Raw genomic sequence first — 27,531 nt, 5'->3', positions numbered from 1 at the left:
TTGGCTGAGACAGCAGCTTGACGCCATTGGCTCCCGCTGCTGTCAATCAAAGTCAGTGAGAGAGGGGGTGGGGCCAGGCCGCGGCTCCGTGTCTGAATGGACACAGGGAGCTCAGCTCGGGTGCCCCCCATAGCAAGCTACCTGTTGTGGGAGCACTTGGCAGGAGGGAGGGGCCAGGAGCACCAAAGAGGGACCTGAGAAGAGGAGGATCTGGTCTGCTCTGTGCAAAACCATTACACAGAGTAGGTAAGTAAAACATGTTTGTTATTTTTATACAAAAAAAAAAAAAAAAAACGAGACTTTAGTATCACTTTAAGCAGTCTCACAGAACCAGCAACTTAGTGTATAAACAAGAAAAAAAGAAAAACAACAATTTCACATTCCCTACCCCCCTCCATTTCAGATATGCCCATCCAGATAAGATCCCACCATGCAGGAGTCTGGTGACCCCATGGGGTCTCAGCATTGGGTAGTCGACAAGTCATTCCCAGAATAAAAAAGAAAAACCAATCTGAAGCTACAATCACTGCTGTGCAATATACAGTACATTTGTGCCATACCAACATACCACCGGGTTTAACGATATTCAAGAGGCTGCATGTCGAGCTGTGGGCGTGGGCACTACTGCCAATGACATATAAGGTCAACCAGGAGCAGGGGCCAGCTTGGGATAGAATGGTGTCAGGGCTGGGCTCAGCCCTTCCTTCTCAGAGCAGCTGTCGGCTAATTGCCAGCTCCTATCTCTCTCCACAGTTACTCAGCTGTTGATGATATCCTGCTCGTCAGTCCTGCCTACTTAAAGGGGTTGTAAAGGTAAAAATTTTTTCACCTTAATGCATTCTATGCATTAAGGTGAAAAAACTTTTGACAGTACCGCCGCCCCCAGCCCCCCCGTTTTACTTACCTGACGCCTCGAATCTTCGCTCCTCGTCCTCGTCAGCTTCATTGCAGCTCAGCCTGGTCGCTGATTGGCTGCAGTGGATGGATTGAAAGCAGCGCAGCCATTGGCTCGCGCTGCTGTCAATCACATCCGATGACGCGGCGCGCCGGGGGGCGGGGCCGAGTGATACAGCGAGCGGCTATAGCCGCCGGCTGTATCACGGGAGCGCGCCCGCAAGCACTCACCACCGTGCGAGGGAGCTCGCATGAAGGTGGTAAATGCTTGCGGGGAGGAGCTGAAACAGCCGCCGAGGGACCCCAGAAGACCAGGTTCGGGGCCACTCTGTGCAGAACGAGCTGCACAGTGAAGGTAAGTATAACATGTTTGTTATTTTAAAAAAAAAAAAAAAACATCTTTACAACCCCTTTAAGCCGTCCAATCCAGAGAATCTCTGCCTTCACCTTAGTCAACATCACAGAAACTATCTCCTGCGATCCTGTTCAAGACTTGCTTTGCTGACATCCCTTCTCGCTCCAGATGCTGCTTGCTGTTCCACTACATTGATCCCTGACTTCTGGCTTGGCTGACTATCCGTTCCGGTTACTGAACGTTGGCTATGTTTTTACTACGTTTGTTCTTTTTACTTTTATTAAACAAGTGTGATTTAACTTTACTTCTGTCTCAGCCTGATTTCATGGTTTCTGACAAATAGGTATGTAGAGATGCCCTAACATCTAAGCTCTAGTGGAGGGATTGTCTAGCCAGAGTTGTCAAACTTCATTGAATTTCTTGGGACACCCTCTCCTCAGGTAAGTAGCTGTCTAGTACGGCAGGGATTTGTTAATCACCCCTTTTCCAGAAAGTCATGGAAGGGGCCACAGGTTTCTTTCAATGGAGAATAATAGCTTTGCGGGCATAAAAAAATAAGTAGGCTGAGCAGCGTGCTTTGTGCTTTAGTGGAAGCTAGACCCTCCACCAAACCCAAGAGACAAACTGATACAGTCAGGGGTAAGCGCATAGAGATGTCCCCAGTGATAAATTGCAAGATATCTTTCCAAAATCCCTGTATCACTGGGCAATACCAAAATATGTGGCCAATGGTGACCAGGGAATGTGAGCATCACCAGCATTCCACGGAGACCTGTGGGTATATACACTATATTACCAAAAGTATTGGGACACCTGCCTTTACACGCAAATGAACTTTAATGGCATCTCAGTCTTAGTCCGTAGGGTTCAATATTGAGTTGGCCCCACCCTTTGCAGCTATAACAGCTTCAACTCTTTTGGGAAGGCTGTCCACAAGGTTTAGGAATGTGTCTATGGGAATGTTTGACCATTCTTCCAGAAGTGCATTTGTGAGGTCAGGCACTGATGCTGGACTATAAAGCCTGACTCGCAGTCTCTGCTCTAATTCATCCCAAAGGTGTTCTATGGAGTTGAGGTCAGGACTCTGTGCAGGCCAGCCAAGTTTCTCCACCCCAAACTCGTTCATCCATGGCTTTATGGACCTTGTTTTGTGGAGGGGGGATTATGGTGTGGGATTGTTTTCAGGGGTTGGGCTTGGCCCCTTAGTTCCAGTGAAGGGAACTCTTAAGGTGTTAGCATACCAAGACATTTTGGATAATTTCATGCTCCCAGCTTTGTGGAAACAGTTTGAGGAAAGCCCCTTCCACTCAAACGTGACTGAGCACCAGTGCACAAAGCAGTTTGGGGTGGAGGAACTTGACTGGCCTGCACAGAGTCCTGACCTCAACCCGATAGAACACCTTTGGGATGAATTAGTGCGGAGACTGCGAGCCAGGCCTTCTCGTCCACATCAGTGCCTGACCTCACAAATGCGCTTCTGGAAGAATGGTCAAACATTCCCATAGACACACTCCTAAACCTTGTTGACAGCATTCCCAGAAGAGTTGAAGCTGTTATAGCTGCAAAGGGTGGGCCAACACAATATTGAACCCTACGGACTAAGACTGGGATGCCATTAAAGTTCATGTGCGTGTGAAGGTAGGTGTCCCAATACTTTTGGTAATATATTGTATGTGCCAGTTTCGCAGGGGTATAATAAATTCTGTGAAAGAATTTAAAATGGATCAAATGGTCCCTAGCTGACACCAAATATGTGAAGGTAAAGTCCTCCATGTCATCCCAGTGTTCGCGTCTCCCTCTTTTTAAAGGAAGCCTCCAAGTTCTGGGGAAGAGGCTCTTGTGTGCATCTGCATGGGGTCAAGGTACCTTGAGGTACCTTCTCAATGTTGAGGGCATGTGGCATGGTGTGGTTTGGAGGGTGCCGCATAATTGCTGTCCCCTTCCCCCTTTCCTGTCCATGTCTGGGTATGGGTCTAGTATGGATTTTGAGGAGGGGACCCCACTCCGATTTTTTGGGGGGGGAGAGTGTCTCCCTCAAAATTCATACTGGACCCTTATCCAGGCATGCAGCCTTGGTGGTGAAAAAAAGGGGGGGGGGGGGCTGCGAGCATGCGCCACATACCCCCTCTTCCTCCTGAACCATAGCAGGCCACAAGCCCTGAAGAAAAAAACAATAGCTTGGGTTCCTTCCCAAAATTTGTACCAGAATCTTATTCAGGCATGTAGCCCGGTTTGCCAGAGAAGGAGGGGACAGTGAGTGTGTATCAGAAAAAAAATTACATGATTCAGCTCCCATTTCTGTGCGGTTCAGGTGCTATATTTGGGGAGTACGGACATCCCACTGGGCTTGGTAAACATCCAGCAAACTCAACTTTGCTTTGTTCGGTAATTCCTGCTCTTGGCCATCATTGAACCCCATATTCTCCTCCTTCTGAGTCATCTGCTCTACTATTGAAGGTGAGCACAATAATTTAAATATTAAAAAATAATTTATATAGAGCCAACAGTTTGTGTTTTACAAAATAAAGGGATACAGTGCAGTTACAATACAATTCAAGACCAGAGGGTTAGGAGGGCCCTGCCCATTAGAGTTTACAATCTCAACAATGAGGTGCCCCAATTCATATGGTCATTGTGGTCTGAGGGTGCAAGAGGCCTTATACTTTCATTTTTGGCCACTCCTTTCTTTTGGAGGAGTGCGGGCAAAGAGTGCCAGTTTAGCTGCGGCTTACTTGCTAAGGGTTACATGAGAGCCAGCACCATCTTGGGCCGTACGCTCATCTGCCATGAAGTCCTCTCTATTGTTTTTCTTAGTCATCCCAACGAGATTTAACGTTGCCTGCAGGTAGGGGGAAAAGTACCTGTAGGAGCACGTAGGAAAGGTACAGTCCTGCCTTGAAGGGGTGACCCAAGATCCGCAGTGGGTGCTGTTTGGTGCCATCTCGGGCCCTACGCTCAGCTCCCATGGAGTCCTCTCTATTGTTTTTCTTAGTCATCCCAACGAGATGTAACATCCCGGAAGGTAGGGGGGGAGAAGTATCTGTAGGAGCATGTGGGAAAGGTACAGTGCTGCTGTGAAGAAGTGTGAAGAAGTGATTCAAGATCCATATTGGGTGCTGTTCAGCTCCATCTTGGACCATATGCTCATCGGCCATGGAGTCCTCTCTATTGTTTTTCTTAGTCATCCCAACAAGATGTATCATCACTGGCAGGTAGGGGGGAGAAGTACTTGTAGGAGCACATAGGAAAGGTACAGTCCTGCCGAGAAGGAGTGATTCAAGAGCCATATTGGGTGCCGTTCAGTGCCATCTTGGGCTGTACGTTCATCGGCCATGGAGTCCTCTCTATTGTTTTTCTTAGTCATCCCAACAAGATGTATTGTCGTCGGCAGGTAGAGGAGAAGTACCTGTAGGAGTACATAGGAAAGGTACAGTCCTGCCGAGGAGTGATTCAAGATCCACATTGGGTGCCATTCAGTGCCATCTTGGTCCGTACGCTCAACTGCCATGGAGTCCTCCCGACTGTTTTCCTTAGCCATCCCAATGAGATGTAACGTCCCAACAGGTAGGGGAGAAGTACCTGTAGGAGCATGTAGGAAAGGTACAGTACTGCTGTGAAGGAGTGATTCAAGATCCGCAGTGGGTGCCGTTCACTATGCAACCAGTTATGTGCATGTTTGGCCATGTCCCCCCATTAAAACAACAGGGGTTCTTATCCTTCTCCCCCCAAATGTTTGGTTTTAGACACACTATAATCAATGAGATGGAGTAGAGGGGGCTTTTGAGTATGTCTTGAGAGTTTCAGGGGCCTAGCTACATTGGTACCCTTTGATACCCGTACTACTAAGTCACTGACCCCTGAACCTTACGGTGCCTACTATCCAACACAGGTCTTAGCTTAGTACATTTTCCAGACCACAGTTTTACTTCACAGCAATAAAAAGAACTGAGACTTTTCCCGTTCTCCAATCCACATGCCATATTCCTTTACCCATAATCCCCTTGTTTTCACCTGCTGCCCCACTGTCTATCTCCCTGAGGGGTGATCAACCTCGCAACGCAACAGCCGGTGCCGATCAGCACTTTCTTTATACCTAAAGCGCTTGCCGCAGCGAGAGCACAGAAAAGGCTTTTCCCCTGTGTGGACCCTCTGATGGGTGAGGAGAACCGACTTGGCTGTAAAACCTTTCCCACACTCCGAACAGGTGTAGGGGTAGGCACCTGTATGAGTGGCCTGGTGGCGAACCAGACCTGACTTCTGTGCAAATGTCTTCCCACACTCGGAGCAGGAGTACGGGTGGAAACCTGTGTGTGTCCTTTTGTGCCTCACAAGGGTGGACTTTTGCGCAAAACTTTTCCCACACTGGGTGCACGGAAATGGCTTCTCTCCCGAGTGAGTTCTTTGATGAGCGTCGAGGTTTGACTTCTTCAGAAAACGTCTCCCGCACGAGGAGCATGAGTACGGCTTGTCTCCTGTGTGAATAGACTGATGGCTGACTAAGTTGTGTTTGTACGAAAAAGTTTTCCCGCACTGAGAACAAGAATACAGTTTCCACCTCCCAAAAGCCTTTTGGTGGCCAATTAGACCTGATTTAGACTCAAAGCGTTCCCAACAAGCTCGGGTCGTCTGGTGACAAAGAAGATCATCTGGCAGAGAAAAACATTGACCGCACTCTGAACATTGGAGATCTTGATCTGCTACAGGGGGAGGACAAAGTGCGATGTTCGAGGAGTGGTTGGGAATACACCGAACATTATTAGAGGGATCAAGAGATGGATCTGTGCTGTGAAGTAATAGATGGACATCTGTGGTATTGGAACATTCTTGAGAAGAGTTGGAGGTGAGGTCCACGTCATCTTCTGTTTCACCTCCTGGAGAGACAACTGGAGGCTTCTCCTCATGGTTCAAGTTGTGTTGTCCATCTGGTAGAAAAAGAAACAGAGGGGAAAGAGTACCAGTAAATATGTTCTTTAAAAACCAACAATCACCCTTTTCCACTACCCAACTGTGTCACAGAAGAGGGCGCCAACTAAATGCCGTTTAGAAAAAAAATACTTTATAAAAAAAAAACAAGTGGCAACTCACAAGATACATAAGGATAAGAGCATGTAATCTATCCACCCAGATGCAAACAAACCGCATTGGTATCTGTGGGGGGAATAGTGCCCCATTGTTGGTGTGAGTGGGAGGAATAGTGCCCCATCATTTGTGTCAGTGGGAAGAATAGTGCCCCATTGTTGGTGTCAGTGGGAAGAATAGTGCCCCATCACTGGTGTCAGTGGGTAGAATAGTGCCCCATTGTTGGTGTCAGAGGTAGGAATAATTACTCAAGGGCAGGATAAAGGCAAGCAAAGGGTCCACACCTGGCCCCTGAACCACAATTTGGAGACCACTGGTATATACTGTATATTGGAACTTACGCAGCTATAGACGCTATACTGTAATGGCGGTGATCAGCGACTTATAGTGGGACTGTGATAGTGTGGCAGACAATCTGGTGCTAATATTCTTAGCAAGTAGTTAAAGGATAATGACAGTTGATTTTAACCACTTGCCGACTGCCCGCCATCGTTAAACGTCGGCTGTTTGAAGAGGTATATCGTTGTTATGACAGCAGCTAGCTACTATAACCCTGGTAACCTCTTCTTCAGCGGGCGGTCGGCGGTCGGGTGGATTCGCTGCAAGATCACTTTTATCTGTGGCGGGAGAGGGCCCCCCCCCCTCCCGCTGCGCTCCGGTGCCCTCCACCGCTTACCGGAGCCATCGGTATCGGCGGAGGCGATCAGATCCTTCTCAGTCTGTGGTATGGAGATGACTGAGGTGAAGATGGCCCCCGCTTGGCTCCATACCATTGCAGGGCGGAAGTGACGTTAAAACGTCACTTTTGCCCATAGCTCTTAAAGGGACATTTTTTATTTATTTTTTTTAAACTACATTTTTATGTTTTTAATTGCATTTTAGTGTAAATATGAGATCTGAGCGCTCTGTAAGAAAATAAATGATTGTGGGTTCAGTTTGGAACTCAAAGAGTACTCAGCCCCTAAGGGGGACGGAGAAGATTCTGAAGAGAAGTGCCAGGGTCCAATAGAGGCTGATGGCTCTTCACCCCACTGGGCACATACTATCCCCACATTACTGTCTATTGACAGAGGAGGGGGGAGAAGAAGAGATTGTTGTAGTGACTGAACAAGGAGGATCTGGGATTTTTCTCTGGATTTAGTGTTTATTCCTCACCTGTGCTGATCTCTGGAGGGATTTCCTTTTCCTTACACGGCTCATCACCCGTCACATACGGATCATCTTCTTCAGGTTCTACTTTAACAACAATCAGGTCTTCACCCTAAATTTGATAGACACTTTCAGTATAGCAGATGAAAACAACTTAATTTGTGTTTAGTAAGGCCTCAGTTCCATCTACCTGATAATCCTGATCTTCCTGTGTGGAATCCCGGTAATGCAGAGGACATCTCTCTGGTGGGTTCCCATTATTGTATCCATCTGTAGGAAACACACACACTGACTGAATACATTGTTTCTATGTGTTTATCAGATGATGGGGGATCTAGGTGGACCCTCCATACTTCTCTCTCCTTTACAATAAAGTCTCCTCTTACCCGGTGATGTGAGGGGCGGCTGATTCTCCATCATGGCGTCCTTGTAGAGATCCTTGTGTCCTTCTATATACTCCCACTCCTCCATGGAGAAATAGACAGTGACATCCTGACACCTTATAGGAACCTGACACACACAATGATACATAGTTGCCAGCATTGAAAAAAAAATATGTGGGACACTTTTTTGGCTGTAGGCGGAGCTGTACAATAATTAGGGGGCGGGGGCATTCATTTGTAGGCGTGGCTTAACAAAAATGCATAAGTGTGGCGCGCTAAGCGTGACGTGGCGGAAAATGGGCGTGGCTTATGTGAAAAGTGGGTGTGGTTTATGTGGAAAAGTGGGTGTGGTTTATGCGGAAATGTGGGCGTGGCTTAAATGGGCGTGGCTCAAGAGGGTGTGGTTAGAGTCTGAGATGAATGAGGGATGGAGAGGGAAAGAGGGAGAAGGAAAGGGGGAGAGGGAAATGACGGGACAGCAGCCCCAGATCCTACACAATAGAAATATGTGTATTCTAGAAAGTTTAACAATCAGCAGATAAAGATACTCCAAACGCCTGGTGTTAACGCTTCAATCATCCCGGCACCATGGTTGTTATGGTGTCAGGATGATTGAAGCGCATTATTTCTATTATTACATTGTAATATAAAATTAAATCATTCAACTCACCATAATGCCGAATCAGTGGGATCCCTGAGCGTGTCACTAGCCACGTCGCCTGCCACCAGCAGAGTCTGTCCTTGCATCAGGTGCCACCAGCAGAGTCTGTCCTTGCATCAGGTGCCCCCGCCAGAGTCTGTCCTTGCATCAGGTGCCCCCGCCAGAGTCTGTCCTTGCATCAGGTGCCCCCGCCAGAGTCTGTCCTTGCATCAGGTGCCCCTGCCAGAGTCTGTATATACCCCCTCAGTGCAGACCCCCTCCATTAGTGCAGACCCCCTCCATCAGTGCAGATCCCCTCCATCAGTGCAGACCCCCCCTCTATTATTGCAGCCCCCCCTCGATTAGTGCAACCCCCCTCAGTGCAGCCCCCCCTCGATTAGTGCAACCCCCCTCAGTGCAGCCCCCCTCTATTAGTGCAGCCCCCCCTCTATTAGTGCAGACCCCCCCCCTTAGTGCAGACCCCCCTCTTAGTGCAGCCCCCCTCAGTGCAGCCCCCCTCAGTGCAGCCCCCCCTCAGTGCAGCCCCCCAGTTAGTGCAGCCCCCCCCTCAGTGCAGCCCCCCCTCAGTTAGTGCAGCCCCCCCTCAGTTAGTGCAGCCCCCCCTCAATGCAGCCCGGCCCCCGCTCAGTGCAGGAGCGGCCGGTGTTCTGCCGAGAGAGTTCCACTCGGCAATGGAGGACCCCCTGTACTGCGCAGGCGCAGCGCTTGCGCAGTACGGGGCTGGGAGCTTTCAGCAAGACACGGCGACGACGCCGTGTCTTCTGCTCGCTTCAGTGGAAAGGGGAGGGGCCTTGCAGCTTCATTGGCTGCACGGATCGAGCCCCCTTCCCCTCTCCACTGAACACTAGAGGAAGAGAGAGCGGCGGCGCCGGCCGCCATTTTGCTGGAGCCCGCTGCTCCAAAAAAACAAAAAAAAAAAACAACATTCCCGATTTTCCTTATGGAAAATCCCGAATTCGGGACACTCTCCAATCGGGACGAGGGTCCCAAAATCGGGATTGTTAAGGGAAAATTGGGACTGTTGGCAACTATGAATGATACAGTCACCATCCAGACACATCCCTTGTCTGTTACTGGATAATGTCCCAGAATTCCCGGCACCGCTCACCTCTCCTGTCAGCAGCTCCGTGATCTTCTGGGTGACTTCTAGAATCTTCTTCTTTTCAGGTGTCATTAAAGGAGGTGGAAACCCCATGATAGGGCAATGGCTCTGGCTCCATCCTCCGGACACAGGGGTGCAACCACTGACCACCGCACTGTCTTTAATCTCTTTCCCCAGAGGTCCATAATCCTAAACAGAAATATCAACATATGAGATGTAGGTCACCATCCCATAGTGCTGTGTAAGATCCCTTCAAGCATTCATGCCAATTTATCCTCCCAGAATCCTCCTCACCTCTCTGGTCAGCTCTGTGTTTTATTAATAGAGATAAGAGTGATGTCATGTGACCTCCCAGAATCCTCCTCACCTCTCCGGTCAGCAGGTAGATGATCTCCAGGGTGAGCCGTAATATCCTCTCAGTCATGCTCTTCTCTTCTTCGCCTCTCTGCGGATCCTTAGGTGCGGAAACTTGCTTCAATGGTGACTCGTCGGTAGAAGATTTCAGAATAACCATTTTTCACAGCACTGAGTAATTTCAGCCTAATAACAAAACATGATAAATAAATTAGCCAAAAAATAAATAAAATAGGACATTGAGCCACATTATGATCGCCTCCCTGAAACATTAATTTACAAAACTGAATCTTCTTCCAACAAGGTGCGGATATCATGGTCAATACAAAAGAGAGGAGGCCAAGGAGAGCCCGGAGCAAGCTGGCCAAAGCAGATTTAAAATGCGTTGGCTTGAGACGACGCCATAGACAGAAAACGCTTATGGCAACATTGAGGCTTTCCAAGAGACCTTCTCTTCTCCATATGACGTCACCAAGCCAAGGTGCGGGCGGCACACAAAGAACGCAACAATCTTCCGGGCTCCCACCACCACAGAAAAACCTTCCAGGCTCCCACCACCACAGAAAAACCTTCCAGGCTCCCACCACCACAGAAAAACCTTCTGGGCTACCACCACCACAGAAAATCCTTCCGGGCTCCCACCACCACAGAAAATCCTTCCGGGCTCCCACCACCACAGAAAAACCTTCCGGGCTCCCACCACCACAGAAAAACCTTTCAGGCTCCCACCACCATAGAGAAAACTTCCAGGTTCCCACCACCACAGAAAAACCTTCTGGGCTACCACCACCACAGAAAATCCTTCCGGGCTCTCACCACCACAGAAAATCCTTCCGGGCTCCCACCACCACAGAAAATCCTTCCGGGCTCCCACCACCACAGAAAAACCTTTCGGGCTCCCACCACCACAGAAAAACCTTTCGGGCTCCCACCACCACAGAAAAACCTTCCAGGCACCCACCACCACAGAAAAACCTTCCAGGCACCCACCACCACAGAAAAACCTTCCAGGCACCCACCATCACAGAAAAACCTTCCAGGCACCCACCATCACAGAAAAACCATTCCGGGCTCCCACCACCACAGAAAAAACTTTCTGGGCTCCCACCACCACAGAAAAACCTTTCCGGGCTCCCACCACCACAGGAAAATCTTCCAGGCTCCCACCACCACAGAAAAACCTTTCCGGGCTTCCATCACCACAGAAAAACCTTTCCAGGCCCCCACCACCACAGAAAAACCTTTCCGGGCTCCCACCACCACAGAAAAACCTTTCCGGGCTCCCACCACCACAGAAAAACCCTTTCTGGGCTCCTACCACCACAGAAAAACCTTTCCGGGCTCTCACCACCACAGAAAAACCTTCTGGGCCCCCACCACCACATGACCAGCTCCGATTTTAATGCTTAGCGGCAAAACTTTGCTGAATTTTCAAAAAAATTTGCCGGATAAGCATACATTCTACGCATTTCACTGGCTTCCTACAATTATAATATTGAAAAAAAAAATCAAATATAAGATTATAAAATTCTCAAACTACAATGCAATACAATAATATATAAAAATATACATTACAGAGGTAGATTCTTGCAGGTGAATTTTTTTTCTCAGTCCAACAGAACCTGAACACATTCTTTACAGCAAGAAACAGCATCTAGGCAGGGAGCAGAGCAACCTGGAATTGTAGTCATGGGAATGGTCCACAACAAAATGGCCGCCAGGGTTACTAGTGCTGCAACCCCACCGACCAGCAAAAAAACACACAGAGAGAAACATGTTGTTTTATAACACATAGCTTGTCACTGTCTAGCACAAATGTGAAGACAACAGGAAAAAAAAAAAGAAGGAAAACCTGGAGAACAAGCAACACTTGGTCCACTACAAAATGGCCGTCCTGGTCACTGCTGCTACAAACCCACCGACCAGCAAAAAAAAAAAAAAAAAAAAAAAACAACAAAAATAAGAAACGTTTTGTTTCAAAACACATAACTTGTCACTGTCTGGCGCAAATATGAAGACAACAGGAAAGAAAAAAAAAGAAACCTGGACAGCCAGCAACCATTGGTCTACAACAAAATGGCCACCTGTTTTTCAGTCCTTTTTATTTAAAGCTTTATTAAATAAAAAAGAGAGCTGTCAAAACGAAAAACTAACGAAGAGATATGTCTAGTTGTTAAGTACAACATCATCAAAATATGGAGGCAGAAAAGTTTGAAGAAAGTGTATGTCCGCATTGTTGGGCTCCAACAAAATGGCCACCGCTGAGCTGCTCTGGGCAGGAAATGACAATAAGTGTACAGTAACCCCGGAAGTGATAATGAGGATTTTTTTTTTTTTTTTTTGTTACTGGTGGAGAGGGAGCTGGAGGTGAGGAATTCACATTTTTGTCAGTGCATTTCATTGTTCATTTATACAGCACACACAGGAATGGTTTCCTGACAGAAGTCAGCTAGAAAAACACCTTTTATTCCAGTTCTCTATTTTTTCATATTTTTTCTATTTATTTTAAATGAAATACAGCAAGTGTAAGCACCTGAATGTGTCATCCCATTAGCTTCCAGTATTGGGTTCTATTGCTTTGCCCATCACATCGGTCTAACACAGGAAGGCTGCATTCACACTTCACCGTGGCGGTTTTTTTTTTCGCATTTCCATTTTTTCAGGCGTTTTTGAGCTTTTTCTTTTTTTTTTTTTATTAGCCAATAGAGAAAACTATTATCTGTTTTTCAGCTTTTTCATTAGCTTTTATTTCTTTTTTTATTATTATTATTATTATTATTCATTATTATTTTTTTTTTTTTTATGTAGCGCCAACAGTTTAAGCAGCGCTTTACAATGTAGATTGGGGGGGACAGCACAATTGCAGTATTATTCATTTATTATTATTTGTTTTCATTAGGGTAAGAGGCTAGAGTTAAGGTTAGGTTAGGGTTAGGATTAGGGGTTAGGTTTATTTATTTTTAGATTTTTTTAAGCTGTTAATACTACTACTACTAATAATAATAATAATAAATAACTGTAAAATAAATACACAAATAAAATTCACAAATAAAATCAATAAATGAATACTAAGTAATACTAAATAAATAATTAATCCCTAAACCTTTAAAAAAATAAAAATAAATAACTAAACACCCTAACTCTAACACAAAATAAATAAATTAATATTATTATTATTGTTATTTGTTCGGGTTTGGGTATTTATTTATTATTATTATTATTATTATTATTATTAGGGCTCATGCACATAGGATGTTTTTACAGCTGCTGTTAGGGGCGTTTCACTTTTTTTTTTTTTAAGTGGAGGGCCACCCTTAAAAAAAAAAATTGCATCACAAATTTAAAAAAAAAAAAACGTGAAAAAAAAAAAATTTAACTTCCCTGAAACCCTTGTTGCTAGGCAGTCTTCCTAATCTGCCTTTTCCTATTCCGCGGGGCTTCCTCCTCTTCGGTGAGCGTCCCAGAAAACCAAGGGGCCATTCACAAAGCGCCGCGCATGCGCAGTAGGACTCGCGCATGCGCAGTAGGAAACGGGCAGTGAAGCCGCAAGGCTCCACTGCCTGTTTCCCTTCGTTAAGATGGAGGCGCCGGCGGCCGATCCGATGGACGGATCGGCCTCCGGGGGGGGCGACATTGTGGGCTCGCTGGACAGGTAAGTGTCCTTATTAATAGTCAGCAGCTACAGTGTATATTGTGGCCGGAACCCCCCTTTAACTGCCTCTAAAAGCCCCATCCATGTTAGCCTATGCGTCCATGCACACATAATCTAGGGGCAGTAGAAAAAAACGACAGCCTATGCTTCCAGGAGCAGTAAAAACGAGCTCGAAAAATGCAGCTAAACGTGTCCAGCTGCGTTTAGCCGCGTTTGACGTTTTTTTAGGCATGTTTACATTATAAAGAGTGTTTTTAATGAAAAAACGCCCAAAAATGTGGTAAAACGTGTAAAAATGCGGCTAAGCGTAAAAAACCGGGCGTAGCGCTGGCGTTTTTAAAAACGTCCTGTGTGCATGAGCCCCAAATAATAATGTATTCAATATTTTTTATATCTGCCCGATTTCGAGCTACAAAAGAAGCTCCAGAACGTCTTTGAGCTTCAGGAGACATGGAGTGGAGATGTGAACCTTCTCCGTAGAGAATAATTGATTTTTTTTTCTCCTCCAGCGTTTTGGAGCTTCAAGCTACAAAATGCTCAGGTGTGAATGGGGCCTTCCAGCTGTGGGGTGGTGGTGGTAGAGGAACGGGCTTTCAGGTGCCTGCTGCTTCATCACTGGCCAATCACAGGTCAGGGAATTGGTGACCGAGGTGTACTCTGTTTCTCTGTCCTGAAGGAAGGTGGGGTCACTGACCTGGCTCTGTTGTCTGAAAAGCCCCCCATCAGCAGCTCTATTGCTTTCCTCGATCATTCTTATTGATGACAATATTTCTAATTTTCTAGATTAGCTACCTGATGGAAAAGCATCAACTGACCAAGAGGATACTGAGCCTCACCCTGGAGATCATCTACCTGCTGACCGGAGAGGTGAGGGGGATTCTGGGAGGTCACATGACATCACTCTTATCTCTATTAATAAAACACAGACCTGACCTGAGAGGTGAGGAGGATTCTGGGAGGTCACATGACATCACTCTTATCTCTAATAATAAAACACAGACCTGACCTGAGAGGTGAGGAGGATTCTGGGAGGTCACATGACATCACTCTTATCTCTAATAATAAAACACAGACCTGACCTGAGAGGTGAGGAGGATTCTGGGAGGGCACATGACATCACTCTTATCTCTATTAATAAAACACAGACCTGACCGGAGAGGTGAGGAGGATTCTGGGAGGTCACATGACATCACTCTTATCTCTATTAATAAAACACAGACCTGACCGGAGAGGTGAGGAGGATTCTGGGAGGTCACATGACATGACATCACACTGAGCTCATTAAGTAAATTGTCATAGGAGTCCAAAATACTGCACAGTGCTACATCCGTGTTGCTCTTAGAAGAGAATAAAATACATTTTTCTGTTTAGGATTATGGACCGATGAAGAAATACAACGATCACATGAAACCCAGCAGCCATTCCCGTGTCTCCAGAAAACTGAGAAAGAGGCAGAGCTCAATCATCAAACCAACACCACCTTCCTCCCTGACACCCGAGAGAACAAATGACAAGAATATAGTAGAAGTCACCCAGAAGATCATTGAGCTGCTGACAGGAGAGGTGAGCGGTGGTGGGAATTCTGGGACATTATCCAGTAACAGACAAGGGATGTGTCTGGATGGTGACTGTATCATTGTGTGTGTCAGGTTCCTATAAGGTGTCAGGATGTCACTGTCTATTTCTCCATGGAGGAGTGGGAGTATATAGAAGGACACAAGGATCTCTACAAGGACGTCATGATGGAGGATCAGCCGCCCCTCACATCACCGGGTAAGAGGAGACTTTATTGTAAAGGAGAGAGCAGTACGGAGGGTCCACCTAGATCCCACATCATCTGATAAACACATAGAAACAATGTATTCAGTCAGTGTGTGTGTTTCCTACAGATGGATCCAGTAATGGGAACCCACCAGAGAGCTGTCCCCTCCCTCTATATTCCAGGGACTCCACACAGGAAGATCAGGAGATCCCTCAAGATTATGAGGTAGGTGGATCTGAAGATCTTAACAAATACCATACTAAATCTTCACTTCTGTAACCAGACTTTTCCCTCTGTTTGCATAAATTATTACCTTGTATTCTCATACTATGAGTAATTAAAAGTTCTGATTGTTTTATATCTAGGGTGAAGACCTCATTGTTATTAAGGTTGAGCCTATTGATGATGAGGAGATTTACATAACAAGTGATGAGCCGTGTAAGGAGGAGGAAATCCCTCCAGAGATTAGAACCGGTGAGTAACTAACACTGAATCCCAGATCTTCTTTGTTCAGTCACTGCAACAATCTCTTTTCTCCACCCCCCTTCCTGTCAGTAGGCAGTAATGGGGAGACTGTATGTGTCCTGTGGGGTAAAGCCAGGAACCATGCATCCTGTTTAAGTCCTGTTTTTTTCCTTACATCATTTTAGCTTTGGTGGCTTCCCTCCTTAATTTTTGCTGTGGTTGCTATTGTTCTCCCTTATGGAGCTGTGTATTCTCCGACTGAAAGTGGGAGGTGTTGGATCCTGTGACCATAACATGAAAGTGGACTTACTCTGTAGTTGGCTCCAGCAATTCTTGCAGAGAACCATAGGTTCTTCAAGGTGTTGGATCTTGTGACCATATTATTAAATTGGACTTACTCTGTAGTTGGCTCCAGGAAGCATTGTAGAACACCTTGGGTTCCTCACAGTGCTAGATTCTGTGACCGTAACATGAAAGTGGACTTACTCTGTAGCTGGCTCTAGGAAGCATTGTAGAACACCTCACATTGCCAGATCCTACAACCATAACATGAAACTGGACATGCTCTGTAGTTGGCTGCAGAAAGCGTGGTAGATCACCTTAGGTCCCTTACGATGCTAGATCCTGTGACCATAACACAAAACTGCACTTACTCTGTGGTTGGCTCCAGGAAGCGTTATGGAACACCTTAGGTTCCTCATGGTGCCAGATCCTGCGACAATAACATGAAACTGGACCTCCTCTGTGGTTGGCTCCAGGAAGCGTTATGGAACACCTTAGGTTCCTCACGGTGCCAGATCCTGCGACAATAACATGAAACTGGACTTACGCTTTAGTTGGCTCCAGGAAGCGTTGTAGAACATCTTAGGTCCCTCACAGTGCCAGATCCTGTGACCATAATAGAACACCGGACTTACTCAGTAGTTGGCTCTGAGAAGCGTTGTAGAACAGCTTAGATCCCTCAGGGTACCAAATCCTGCGACCATAGCATGAAACTGGACTTACTTTGTAGTTGGCTCCAGGAAGCTTTGTAGAACACCTTAGGTTCCTTGCTGTGCCAGATCCTGCAAGACAGAAAGTAATGGGAAATACAATAATTACTAGAGGTGAGGACTAGATAGTTGAAGCACTGTTCTTTGACATCTCTGTCTCGGGCTTACCAAGTACAAAGGGAAAGTTGGAGGACCTACATACTCAGTCTTGGCTTCCTTTGATATTTGGTACAAGCCTTCAGTTATGGTTTGCTACCTTCTCAACTGTTGTCATGGTCTCCTGTGTTTAAAGGAGAAGAACAGCCAAAGCTTGTTTGGCTGTAGTTCTCCTGTGGGTCACAGGAGTGCAGTTCATTCTGCACTCCTGTGACTAATTTTCAGCAGACAGCGGGCTGAAGTCTGCTGTCTGCTGACGTCACAAAGCCGGTCCAGGCTCGAGCAAGATCGCGACAATGGTGTTGGGATCTGCCCACGTGCCTGGACTGGCACCCAGCTCAGCCTCTCAGCGAGCCACTGAGAGCCTGAGCCGGCCTCTCCCACCTCTTCCACAGCCCGGTGTTCCAGTGAGGGGGAGAGCAGAGAGCCGGTGACCGACAGTCACTGGCTATCTGCTTGGGGAGCTGTGAGAACCGAGCGATCTGGGTCGTTTGATTGCTCGATTCTCAGTGTTAGAGGTGCCGGGGGACAGATACAGCATTGGACTGATCCTGCATCCAGCAAGGTAGGTATGATTCTGGAAAAAAAGGTAACCCCATACTTCTCTTTTATTCTCTACAGATGGGCGATACAGTGGTGGCACCATAGAGGAACATCTCATTATCAAACAAGTGCGTAAAACAGAGGATGATGATGTCTCCACAAGCTCAAATCTCCATTCAGGACTGTCATCGGCTCATTCTACTCATGGCGGGCGACCTCCCGATGACCCGCGCCCCTCTGAGTCGGAGGATAGCGTCACCCAACCTGATGAACTTATTCCTGTACAAATAACGGACGGTGTCACCAGGCTTTTCTCCTGCTCCGAATGTGGCAAACGCTTTAAGCAGAAGGCGGATGTCGTCAAGCACCAGCGGATTCACACGGGCGAGCGCCCTTACCCGTGCTCAGAGTGCGGCAAGTGCTTCATAGATGCCTCCCAGCTCTCTAAGCACCGGAGGACTCACACGGGGGAGCGACCTTACTCCTGCTCTGAGTGTGGCAAGCGCTTCTCAGAGAAATCCAACGCCGTCAGGCATTGGCGGTCTCACACGGACGAAAAGCCCCACCCATGCCCAGAGTGCGGCAAGTGCTTCAAGAACAAGTCCCACCTGCTGACGCACCTGCGCTTCCACACAGACGAGAAGCCTTACGCCTGCTCGCTGTGCGGGAGGAGCTTCAAGCAGAAGTCGGACGTGGTCAAGCACCAGAGGCTTCACTCAGGAGAGAGGCCGTACTCCTGTTCTGTGTGCGGAAAAAGCTTCTCCGGCAAGTCCAATCTCATCCGGCATGAGATTACCCACACGGGGCAGAAGCCATACTCTTGCTCCGATTGCGGGAAACAGTTCGCCCAGAAGTCCCATTTGGTCACCCACGAGAAGCTCCACGCCGGTTACAGGCCCTTCTCCTGCTCAACGTGCGGAAAAAGCTTTACCGATAAAGCCGTTCTAGTCCGCCATGAGAAGAGTCACTCGGAGGAGAAGCCCTATTCGTGCTCGGAGTGCGGGAAGAGCTTTAAGCAGCGGTCGGACGTGGTGAAGCACGAACGCATCCACTCCGGGGTGAAGCCGTATTCCTGCACAGACTGTGGTAAAAGCTTCGTCCAGAAGGCCCACCTCCTCAGCCATCAAAAAGTCCACGTACGGGACAATCCAGAGTGAAGCGGAAAACAACCTTTTAAGAGTAAACTCCGATCCCATTGAGGAGCAGCTTTGAAATGAGATGAAACCAAAAGTCAAAGCACCACTGCGGACAAACGGCTACACGACTGAAATGGAGGCAGGGGAACCGCTTTGCCTCCAGAATATTTGTAGAGTAACGCACATCGTCTTGTGATCCTGCACTCCTGATGTGGGTGGGCGAAAGTTTACAGAACATGGAGCTCGGCCGTGTCTCTGCCACTTCTGACGATTGTCCTGAGCTCTCTCTTTCCCATAAGCCCCTCTTAAGTACTTTCCCCTCCCACCCGTTAGCCTACAGAGCTACCGTTGTAAGACTGATTTCGACTTTCAGTTCCGTTGTTTTCAGTTACTTAAACTGGTTGGAATTTGAAATGATCTCATGAGTTCTGACTAAACCAGAGAACATTTCTTTTTTTGCTTATTCCCCTCCTTACTCTTTTACGGTGAACCCTTTAGTCATTTAATCGTTTCAGAGGTGAAGGCCCAATCTCTTGGCAGACGATACAAAATGGCAGCTATTACCCCTCTAAGCCAGAACGCTCTCATCTGTGTGCCTCCCTGAAACTAGTTTCACTTTGCTACTGGAGGTCTGAGCCCAGCAAACTATCACTCTTGTTAAAAGGGGAGGGGCAGTTGGTGGGGCTTAACTCTTAAAGTGGTAGAAGAGAACAAGAAGACCTGGACAGCCGCACACCGGAATGGATAAATCCGTCTTTTTATTCAAAATACAGAATCATGGGGTACACAGAACACGACTGTGGGGTGGTACAAAAATATCTGATGCATTTCGCACTTACACCAAGTGCTTACTCAGGTATGAGTAAGCACTTGGTGTAAGTGCGAAACGCGTCAGTTATTTTCGTACCACCCCACAGTCGTGTTCTGTGTACCCCATGATCCTGTATTTTTAATAAAAAGACAGATTTATCCATTCCGGTGTGCGGCTGTCCAGGTCTTTCTTGTTCTCTTCTACTTGCATCAGCATTCAGCCAGCACCTGGGGCTCTTCTCTTCCTGGAGGTAATGAGACACAAGCACTCTGGTTTAAGCCCCTCTTTGAGCGGAGGATCCCACATCATCTCGTTTAACTCTTAAAGTTTAAAGTGGTTGTAAACAAATATGAACAAAGTAGTGGTGCGCCGACATGAAAATTCTGGTACCGAAACCGAAAAATTCAGGATGCACTTGGCCGAAACGTAAACGGACAGTTTTTACCATTTTAAAAAAAAATGTTATCTAATATGGCTGGCGTTTTTTGCATTGAAGTCAATGGGACACAATTTTGCATTGAAGTCAATGGGACATGATTTTGCATTGAAGACGCTAGGGGGGCGTTTTAGCATTGAAGTCAATGTGACGCGATTTTGAATGGAAGTCACTAGGGGGCGCTTTTGCGTTGAAGTCAATAGGATGCAATTTTGCTTCGAAGTCACTAGGGGGCATTTTTAACATTAAAGTCAATGGGACACGATTTTGCATTGAAGTCATTAGGGGGCATGTTTACATTTAAGTCAGTAGGACACAACTTTGCATTGAAGACGCTAGTGGGCGTTTTTGCATTGACGTCAATGGGACGCGATTTAACATTGAAGTCACTAGGGGCGTCTTTGCTTTGAAGTCAATGGGACGCAATTTTGCTTTGAAGTCACTAGGGGGTGTTTTTGCATTGAAGTCAATGGGATATGATTTTGCATTAAAGTTCCTGGGACGCGATTTTGCATTGAAGTCACTGGAGGGGGGGTTTGCATTAAAGTCAAAGGGACGTGATCTTGCATAGACGTCACTAGGGGGGATTTTTGCTTTGAAGTCAATGGGATGCGATTTTGCATTGAAGCCAATGGGACATGATTTTGCATCAAAGTCACTAGGGGGAATTTTTGCATTGAAGTCAATGGGACGCAGGATGCCATTATCAGCACCTTTATTTTTTCTATCGGCAAAATGCAGATAACCCTATTTTTCGTCAGATTAATTTCAGTGGCCCTCGAACAAAGCATATCCCTCTATATTGTGTACTTGTCTCAGTCCAGAGCACTAAGTATCATTTCTGTCTGCTGCCTCCTTCCTCTGCTATCAGCATGAATCTCTTCTGACAAGTTTTCCTGACACCAAGAGATAAAAAGGTGACAGGGGAGGGAGTTCCAGCTCACAGCCTGTGATTCACAGCCTCAGCTCTGTTTCTTCCCTTCTTTCCAATCAGCTCTCACTGAGCTCTGCAGGGTGTAACTTCAGCTTTCCGCCTCTTTTTTTCTGAAATCTCAGACAAGCTGTGTAAAATCTGGGTTTTCAACAGAGGTAGAGAAGACTGCGGATAAACCGGTACAACTTATGTAGGAGGATTTGTTTCATCTCTGTGTATCACCTGAGGCCAGTCACTTCACTGGCTGTATTGAAGGGTTTACAACCACTTTAATTCAGGCCCCTAACATCAAAGTGAAACTAGTTTCAGAGAAGTACACAGGTTGGTTTTCGGGCCAACAAAGATAAGGTGTTCCAGATCTCTCTCACTAATTAACTTGATTAAACTAACAGTAATAGACAAAAGCAAGCATCACAAAGCCATAGAACCACCACCATCTTGTCCAGATTCCACTCCAGGAGCCATTGAATCTGAGCCATGTGCACCCTTTGTTCTTGACATGGCTCAGACATGCCCAGCCTGAAGTCCCACCTCTTGGCTGGCTGATGTCTAGGTTAAACCATGGGATGTGAGGTGTGGGCAGTGTACCTATGTTTGGGTTTGTACCATTGCTTGGAACTTCCAGATTCCACTACCCCTCCACTTGTACATGTAATGGAAGGCTTTGACGAAGGTGGACAACCCTTAAAGCCTCCAAAAGGGGACATGGCGTAGCTGCATGGAGGCATAACTGTAAACCGCAAGGCCACCCGCCAAACTTCTTTTGTTTTGGCTGGAGGGGGGGGGGGGAGTCTAGAACACCTGTTAGGTCCATTATGCTGTCTGTGTTGGAAATGTTTGCACTCGTTTCCTATCCCAGTGACAACCTATGTTTCAGGGTGTGTTGGGTGTCACCAGGACAGGAAGTAAATAAAAGTATCCACCTCCAACTTTCACTGTGTGTATACAAGCCTTCCTTTAGTGACCACCATTGAATATCTGAAGGGGAGAGATCGCCAGTGGGCGAGGAGCTTAAAGGGTCAGTCCACCCAGATAGAGTATTGAAGGCCTGAGTCACTCACTAGTTTCCTAAAGCCAATCTCCACTTTACATCCTGAGAGTTAACCTCTCCCACGTCCAAATATCAGTTCTGGGTGGAGTGACCCATAACGCAGATGTGGTGCAATAGTCCTGGGCAAGCTGTCCTTTTAATTAATCCAGAGAAAAATATCAATAAAACATTTCAACCCTTCTGTGTCCAGTTGTCTTTTTCCCACTGTGTTGGTGTCATCCGAATCTCAAGTTATACTTTTAGACTGTGTGTCCAGTTTTGCTTAATCCAGTAGTCTATAAACTGCGGCCTGAGGGCCAGATGCAGCCCTTTGCTTGCTGTATCCGGCCCTTGGGGCACTATTTCTCCCACTGACACAAATGATGGGGCACTATTCCTCCCACTGACATGAACAAGGGGGCACTATTCTTCCCACTGACATGAACAAGGGGGCACTATTCCCTCCACTGACACCAATGATGGGGCACAATTCCTCCCACTGATACCAACAATGGTGCACTTTCCATACTCGGCACAAGAGTAGGCCTTCTCTCCGGTGTGGATTTTGGCATGGCGGACGTTGTAAGCCTTCTACATGAAGTGTTTCCCACATTCTGCGCAGGAGTAGGCCTTCTCACCTGTGTGATAGCGCTGGTGCTCCACCAGCACCGCTTTCCTCTTGAAACTTTTCCCACACTCAGCGCCCATGTAGAGCTTTTGGTCCTGTGAGTGACCTCATGCTTCATCAGATGGGACTTTGCTTGGCACTTTGTCCGTCGGATTTGTGTACACAGGATTGGAATTTCCGACAATGGATTTTGTTGTCGGAAAATTTTATATCCTGCTCTCAAACTTTGTGGGTCAGAAAATCCGATGGAAAATGTGTGATGGAGCCCACACACGGTCGGAATTTCCGACATCAAGGTCCTATCACACATTTTCCATCAGAAAATCCGACCGTGTGTACGGGGCATTACAGTCAGTGTAGGATTTCTTCTCTGTATGGACTGGTTGGTGCGCTACCAGATAGGACTTCTGTATGAAGCCCTTCCTGCACTCCAAGCAAGAGTAGGACTTCTTGTTGGTGTGGACCCTCCGGTGTGTAACCAGCAATGACTTTCTGTTGAAGTGCTTGCCACATTCCAGGCAGCAGAAAGGTATCTCATTCGTGTGCTGGTGGTGAGTCAGGTGGAAGTTCTGCTTGAAACTCTTCCCACATGGGAAGCATGCATATGGATCCTGCATCCTTGTGGGTTCTGTGGTGGGAGATGAACCTGCCCGGCTCACAACATTTTTGTCACGCAGGACAAGGGAAGGAATTGTTACTACCACAGCCGACCCTATGCGTAATGATGTAAAGGTCATCCAGAAGACATTGGCCTTGGAACCATTTTCTTTCTTGGCTTCTCTGCTTGGGTCTTCCCATCTAATAGGGCTTTCCTCCTCCTTGAGCTCCTGCTTACCCAACTCATCTAAATCTTCAACTTTAATAATTACCAGGTCTTCACTCTATATAACACACACAAAGCAATGAATACATTTTGAAAGAAAATGGTCACCTTCACCGAACCAATGACACCTACCTGGATTCTCCTCTTTAACTACCTTCTTCTTCCAACCATCAGACTACAGAACGATGCTCTCACCGAAAGACTGATTTTAGCTATCAGACAGTTAGGGCTCATTTACACTTGCTTCAACTTTGACACACAATAAAGCACCTACCGCTTCAACGTGCATTTTTTTAATGTGGTTTTGATGCTTTTCTGAAGCTTTAATGAAGCTTGGCCAATTCCCGTATGTGTGTGTTGTGGAGAGGCGACCCCAGGTCACGGTGTGTATTAGCACCTTCAGCCTGGTTTTTGCAAAGACAGGCATGATGATTGCACACCTGTGGGCTGGGTTTATATTCCCCTCAGGAAGAGAGCTCAGGACTCACAGTTGGGAACAGCTCCACCCTACAGGCAGGTGGCCTGGTGTAGGAGTCGGGAGGGCTTTCAGGTGGAGACGGCTCCACGAAAGAGAGACAGGCGGTCTCTAGGAGTCTGAGCGTGTGAAGTTTTACTGTTATACAATGATGGTGGAACCCCCTGCGAGGGAAAACTTTCTGTGAAGTTTGTTTCGCTTAAATAAAATTGGGCTGCTGCACCCTTAAAAATACAGTCTGGACTGACCGGTGTTCCTGAAAGTGCATACACCACTTGAGCATAATCACCCCAGATCATTGCAGTGTGTTGATTTTCAATTTGTTTCAGCTCAGTAGTACCCCACTCAGCAGATCCTCAGCTCATTAGTACCCCTGTTCAGTAGATCCCCAGCTCTTTAGTATCCCTGTGCAGAAGATCCACAGCTCATTGGTACCCTCATTCGGAAGAGCCCCAGCTTATTAGAGCCCTTGTTCAGCAGATCCCCCACGCAGTAGCACCCCCCGCTATGATGATGCCCCACTTAGTAGCAACCCCCAGCTCTGCTGATCCCCCAATCAGCAATAGCCCCTAGCTCTGCTGATCCCCACTCAATAGTAACCCCCAGTTCTGCTGATCCTCTGTTTTTTTGATCTTCCTCTCTCTGGTTCCCACTCACATCCCGCTATATTGCTCCCACGCTGCACACCATGTGTGACATTGCTAGTTTCTCCTGTTCCGGTCCCTCAGCTCTGCCGCTCAGTCATCTCTCTCTGATCCCCACCTCACCTTGTGCTATAGCGCTCCCATGTTGCACACCAGATGTGGCGTCTGCACGAGACACTTCCAGAATATATACACATGAACCGGAAGTGAATGCTGATAATCTTTTTCCGGTTCGCTTGTTGGTTTCCCAGTGCATCCTGGGATATCTCATACCTGCAATATCTACAAAACAAAGCAAAACTAAAGTTGAATAATAGCCTCTCAAAAGCTTCAGGTGCTGTAAGCGAGCGTTGTCAAAGACTTCTATGGAGGCTTTGGAGATGATTTGAAGCACCAAGAATGTGACATGGTATATTTTTTGAAGCGAAGCAAAGCAAACACAACATGTGAACAGGACTGTAAGGTAGCAATTTATTTAGTGACAGGTGCTTTGATTTGCATGCAGAGTGCTTTAAAAAAGCGTGTCCAATGCCACATTTTGAAGCAAGTGGCCGGTGCTGTAACTTCTTGCCAGCTACCTAGTCCATAAGAATATCCTTGTTCTGCCTTGCTGGTTACTGACCTAGATTGCCTGTATCTCCTCCACCTCCAGTTTGCTCATTCCTGGACACCGACTACTCTCGTGCCTTCTGCCTCCCTTGACCTCTGTCTGTACATCAACCATTCCTGCCACCTGCCTGGACACCGACTACTCACTTGCCTGCCCCATCATTTGCCTGGACACCAACTACTCTCTGGCCTGCCACCTGCTTTGACCTCTGCCCAGAAAAAGACTATTCCTGCTTGCTACTTGCTTTGACACTGACTACCTTCTTGTCTGTCTGCCTTAACCTCTGTCCAATGACTATTCTTGCCTGCTTACTGCTTCAACCTCTGCCAAGACACTAACTACTCTACTGTCTGCCTCCTCCCTGGACACCAACTACTCTATTGCTTGTTGCTTGCCTCAACTTCTACCCAGACTATTGCTGCCTGCCCTGACCTTCGCTTGAACACTGACAATTCTTGCCTGCCTTGACACCTGTCTGAACACAGACAACTTTTTTCATGATGCCTTCCATGCTCTCTGCCTGGACACCGACCACCTACTCGGTTGCCTGCCGCCTGCTTCAACCTCTTGCTGTACACAGATTACTCTCCTGCCCGCCACCTATCTTGACCTCTTTCTGAACCCTGAAGAATTTTTTTCTTGATATCTGTCTCAACCTCTGCCTGAACACCCCCAACTCACTTCACTTCTGCCTACTTCAACCTCTGCCTGGTTACTCTCCTGCTTACTGCCTGCCTCGACTTCTGTTTGGACACCAACTACTCTCTTGCCTGCTGCCTGCCTTGACCTCTGTCTGGAGACTGACTACTCTTTTACCTGCCTTGGCCTCCATCTGTACTCTGACCTCTCGCAGCATCACTATCCTGTCTCTACAGCATAGCCACCCTGTTCCTAAGACCCCTTGGTCGGGTGAACCCGAGGGCTGCAACCTGGTGTCATCTTGCTGTAGACCAGGGGCCAAAAGGTTAAGCGATTCCTGCAGGGTGCTCTGGTCAAGACCAAGTTGTCTCTTAGACCCTGTGCCTCAGGTGGGCCCACGTTACCTGCCAGGAGTGTCAACTGCCCGCCACCTGCCTTGACCTCTGTCTGTTTTTTTTCAGACTAATTTTTTTCTTGATGCCTACCTCAACTTCTGCCTGGAAACTGAATACTCACTTCCCTGCTGCCTGCTATGACCTCTGCCTGTACACTAATTACTCTCCTGCCTACCTCGACCTTCTGCTGCAGGAACAATTCTGGCCAGGCTGTGGATGTAAAAATGACCTGAGATGATTCTTTCAGATCATTCCATAAGAATCATGGCCACTTCTCTTTAATACCCTTCTCTACTTTACAAGAAATGAAAGTCCAGTGATGTGAGCCCCATCAGGACATCCTCCTACGTATCCTCTGATGACCCACCTGCCAGCCATCTTTAAAAGAAAACATACAGGACGGTTGCCTTGGCCAGTTTGTTTCAGTCCTCGTTCCCCTGCTCTTGTATCTCGCTCACTACCTCTCTTTAAAGCATGCTCAGAGCTCAAGGTTAAAAAGCAGACATCCTGCCACATGGAGCATGCCATCCTCTACCAACTATGTTGCTGTCAGGTTTCATGTAGAGACATGACCCTCTTTAAAAGCTATACAGATGGTTAGGGCAAGCTGATATCTTATTGGTTAGTGTGATTCACTGCTTTACTGATCCATAGTCTTATCATAACCACCTAATCTGAATATTCATAGCCCTTCATTAATATTCATGAGACCACCCAATCCCCCCCACTGCTCACCTGGCTGTTCTGCAGCCTAGCTGCATTCTGGTTAAGCATAAGGAGAGAGGGCCATGACCCTGTGCCACAAACACTGCCACTTTCTTGTAGCTCACACACACCAGTAAAACACACTCTCAGACCCCTTGTTTCTCTGCCAGCTGCAACTATAACCCATTTACCACAAAACCCACTGTATTTATGCTTTTGAATGTCAGGAATAGATGGTTAAATCTAAAAACGGCCCTAAAGTAGATAATTTTGTCGTAGCCCATAATGGGGATGTGAAGAGCAAACACAGCCAAGACTCATTCTCCTGGCCTGGAATGATTCCAGAGTCGCACTGGAGGCCTCCAAGGAAAGACAGGGAGCGGAGGCTGGTGGCCATTTTTTGTAGTCCATCTGAAAAAGCTTGACTTTAGAAATTGAAAAGCAGTAGGAGAGCTGAACCCCTAGAAGCTTCTGGTCCTTCCCTAAAAAAAGAAAACCTGAAAAAGCTAAAGAAATGATGTGCAGGGATAATGGAAATCTCCCATAATGGTCACAGCACGTGTGCCGACCCTGGAACTCAGAAGGATGGTGGGAATCTCTTATAATAGGCACAGTAGGTGTGTACATCCAGGAACTCAGCAGAAGGATGGTGGGAACCCCTCATAATGGGCACAGCAAGCACCGATGTCACCAATAGAGTCCCCAAAAGGAAGAAGAC

General features: G+C 47.1%; 2 protein-coding genes across 3 annotated transcripts in view; one reads left to right on the top strand and one right to left on the bottom strand.

Annotated features, from left to right (window-relative positions):
* Positions 1-3,508: 3,508 nt before the first annotated feature.
* Positions 3,509-11,835, bottom strand: LOC141106607 (uncharacterized). 2 transcript variants are annotated; one of them, XM_073597519.1, is made up of 7 exons: positions 11,553-11,835; positions 9,991-10,163; positions 9,630-9,812; positions 7,864-7,987; positions 7,668-7,747; positions 7,484-7,589; positions 3,511-6,171 (listed from the first exon to the last, which is right to left on the bottom strand). In XM_073597519.1, exons 2-7 carry the CDS (start codon positions 10,135-10,137, stop codon positions 5,276-5,278), a joined length of 1,536 nt encoding a protein of 511 aa, XP_073453620.1. In that variant the 5' UTR covers positions 10,138-10,163; positions 11,553-11,835; the 3' UTR covers positions 3,511-5,275. The 2 variants fall into 2 exon arrangements, with proteins under 2 accessions (XP_073453621.1, XP_073453620.1); XM_073597520.1 differs by lacking the exon at positions 11,553-11,835 and having other exon boundaries at positions 3,509-6,171; positions 9,918-10,121.
* LOC141106627 (uncharacterized) overlaps positions 11,629-27,531 on the top strand; it is a 29,962-nt gene continuing 14,059 nt past the window's right edge. Inside the window, exons 1-7 of the mRNA XM_073597559.1 lie at positions 11,629-12,344; positions 14,413-14,496; positions 15,001-15,192; positions 15,279-15,402; positions 15,519-15,616; positions 15,757-15,865; positions 17,626-18,644. Coding sequence (XP_073453660.1) covers positions 14,425-14,496; positions 15,001-15,192; positions 15,279-15,402; positions 15,519-15,616; positions 15,757-15,865; positions 17,626-18,644 — 1,614 coding nt within the window. The 5' untranslated portion in view covers positions 11,629-12,344; positions 14,413-14,424. The remainder of the gene's footprint in view (positions 12,345-14,412; positions 14,497-15,000; positions 15,193-15,278; positions 15,403-15,518; positions 15,617-15,756; positions 15,866-17,625; positions 18,645-27,531) is intronic.

Source organism: Aquarana catesbeiana, linkage group LG08 (assembly GCF_042186555.1).
Source record: "Aquarana catesbeiana isolate 2022-GZ linkage group LG08, ASM4218655v1, whole genome shotgun sequence".
Taxonomy (NCBI): Eukaryota; Metazoa; Chordata; class Amphibia; order Anura; family Ranidae; genus Aquarana; species Aquarana catesbeiana.
Note: the sequence above shows the minus strand (reverse complement) of the source record. Positions and strands in the feature narration are given on the sequence as shown.

Coding starts and splice junctions, on each gene's coding strand:
- LOC141106607 (XM_073597519.1), bottom strand. CDS start 10,137: ATGGTTATTCTGAAATCTTCTACCGACGAGTCACCATTGAAGCAAGTT. Junction 7,988..9,629: donor CGGAGCTGCTGACAGGAGAG/GTGAGCGGTGCC, acceptor TGTGTGTGTCAG/GTTCCTATAAGGTGTCAGGA. Junction 7,748..7,863: donor GCCGCCCCTCACATCACCGG/GTAAGAGGAGAC, acceptor TGTTTCCTACAG/ATGGATACAATAATGGGAAC.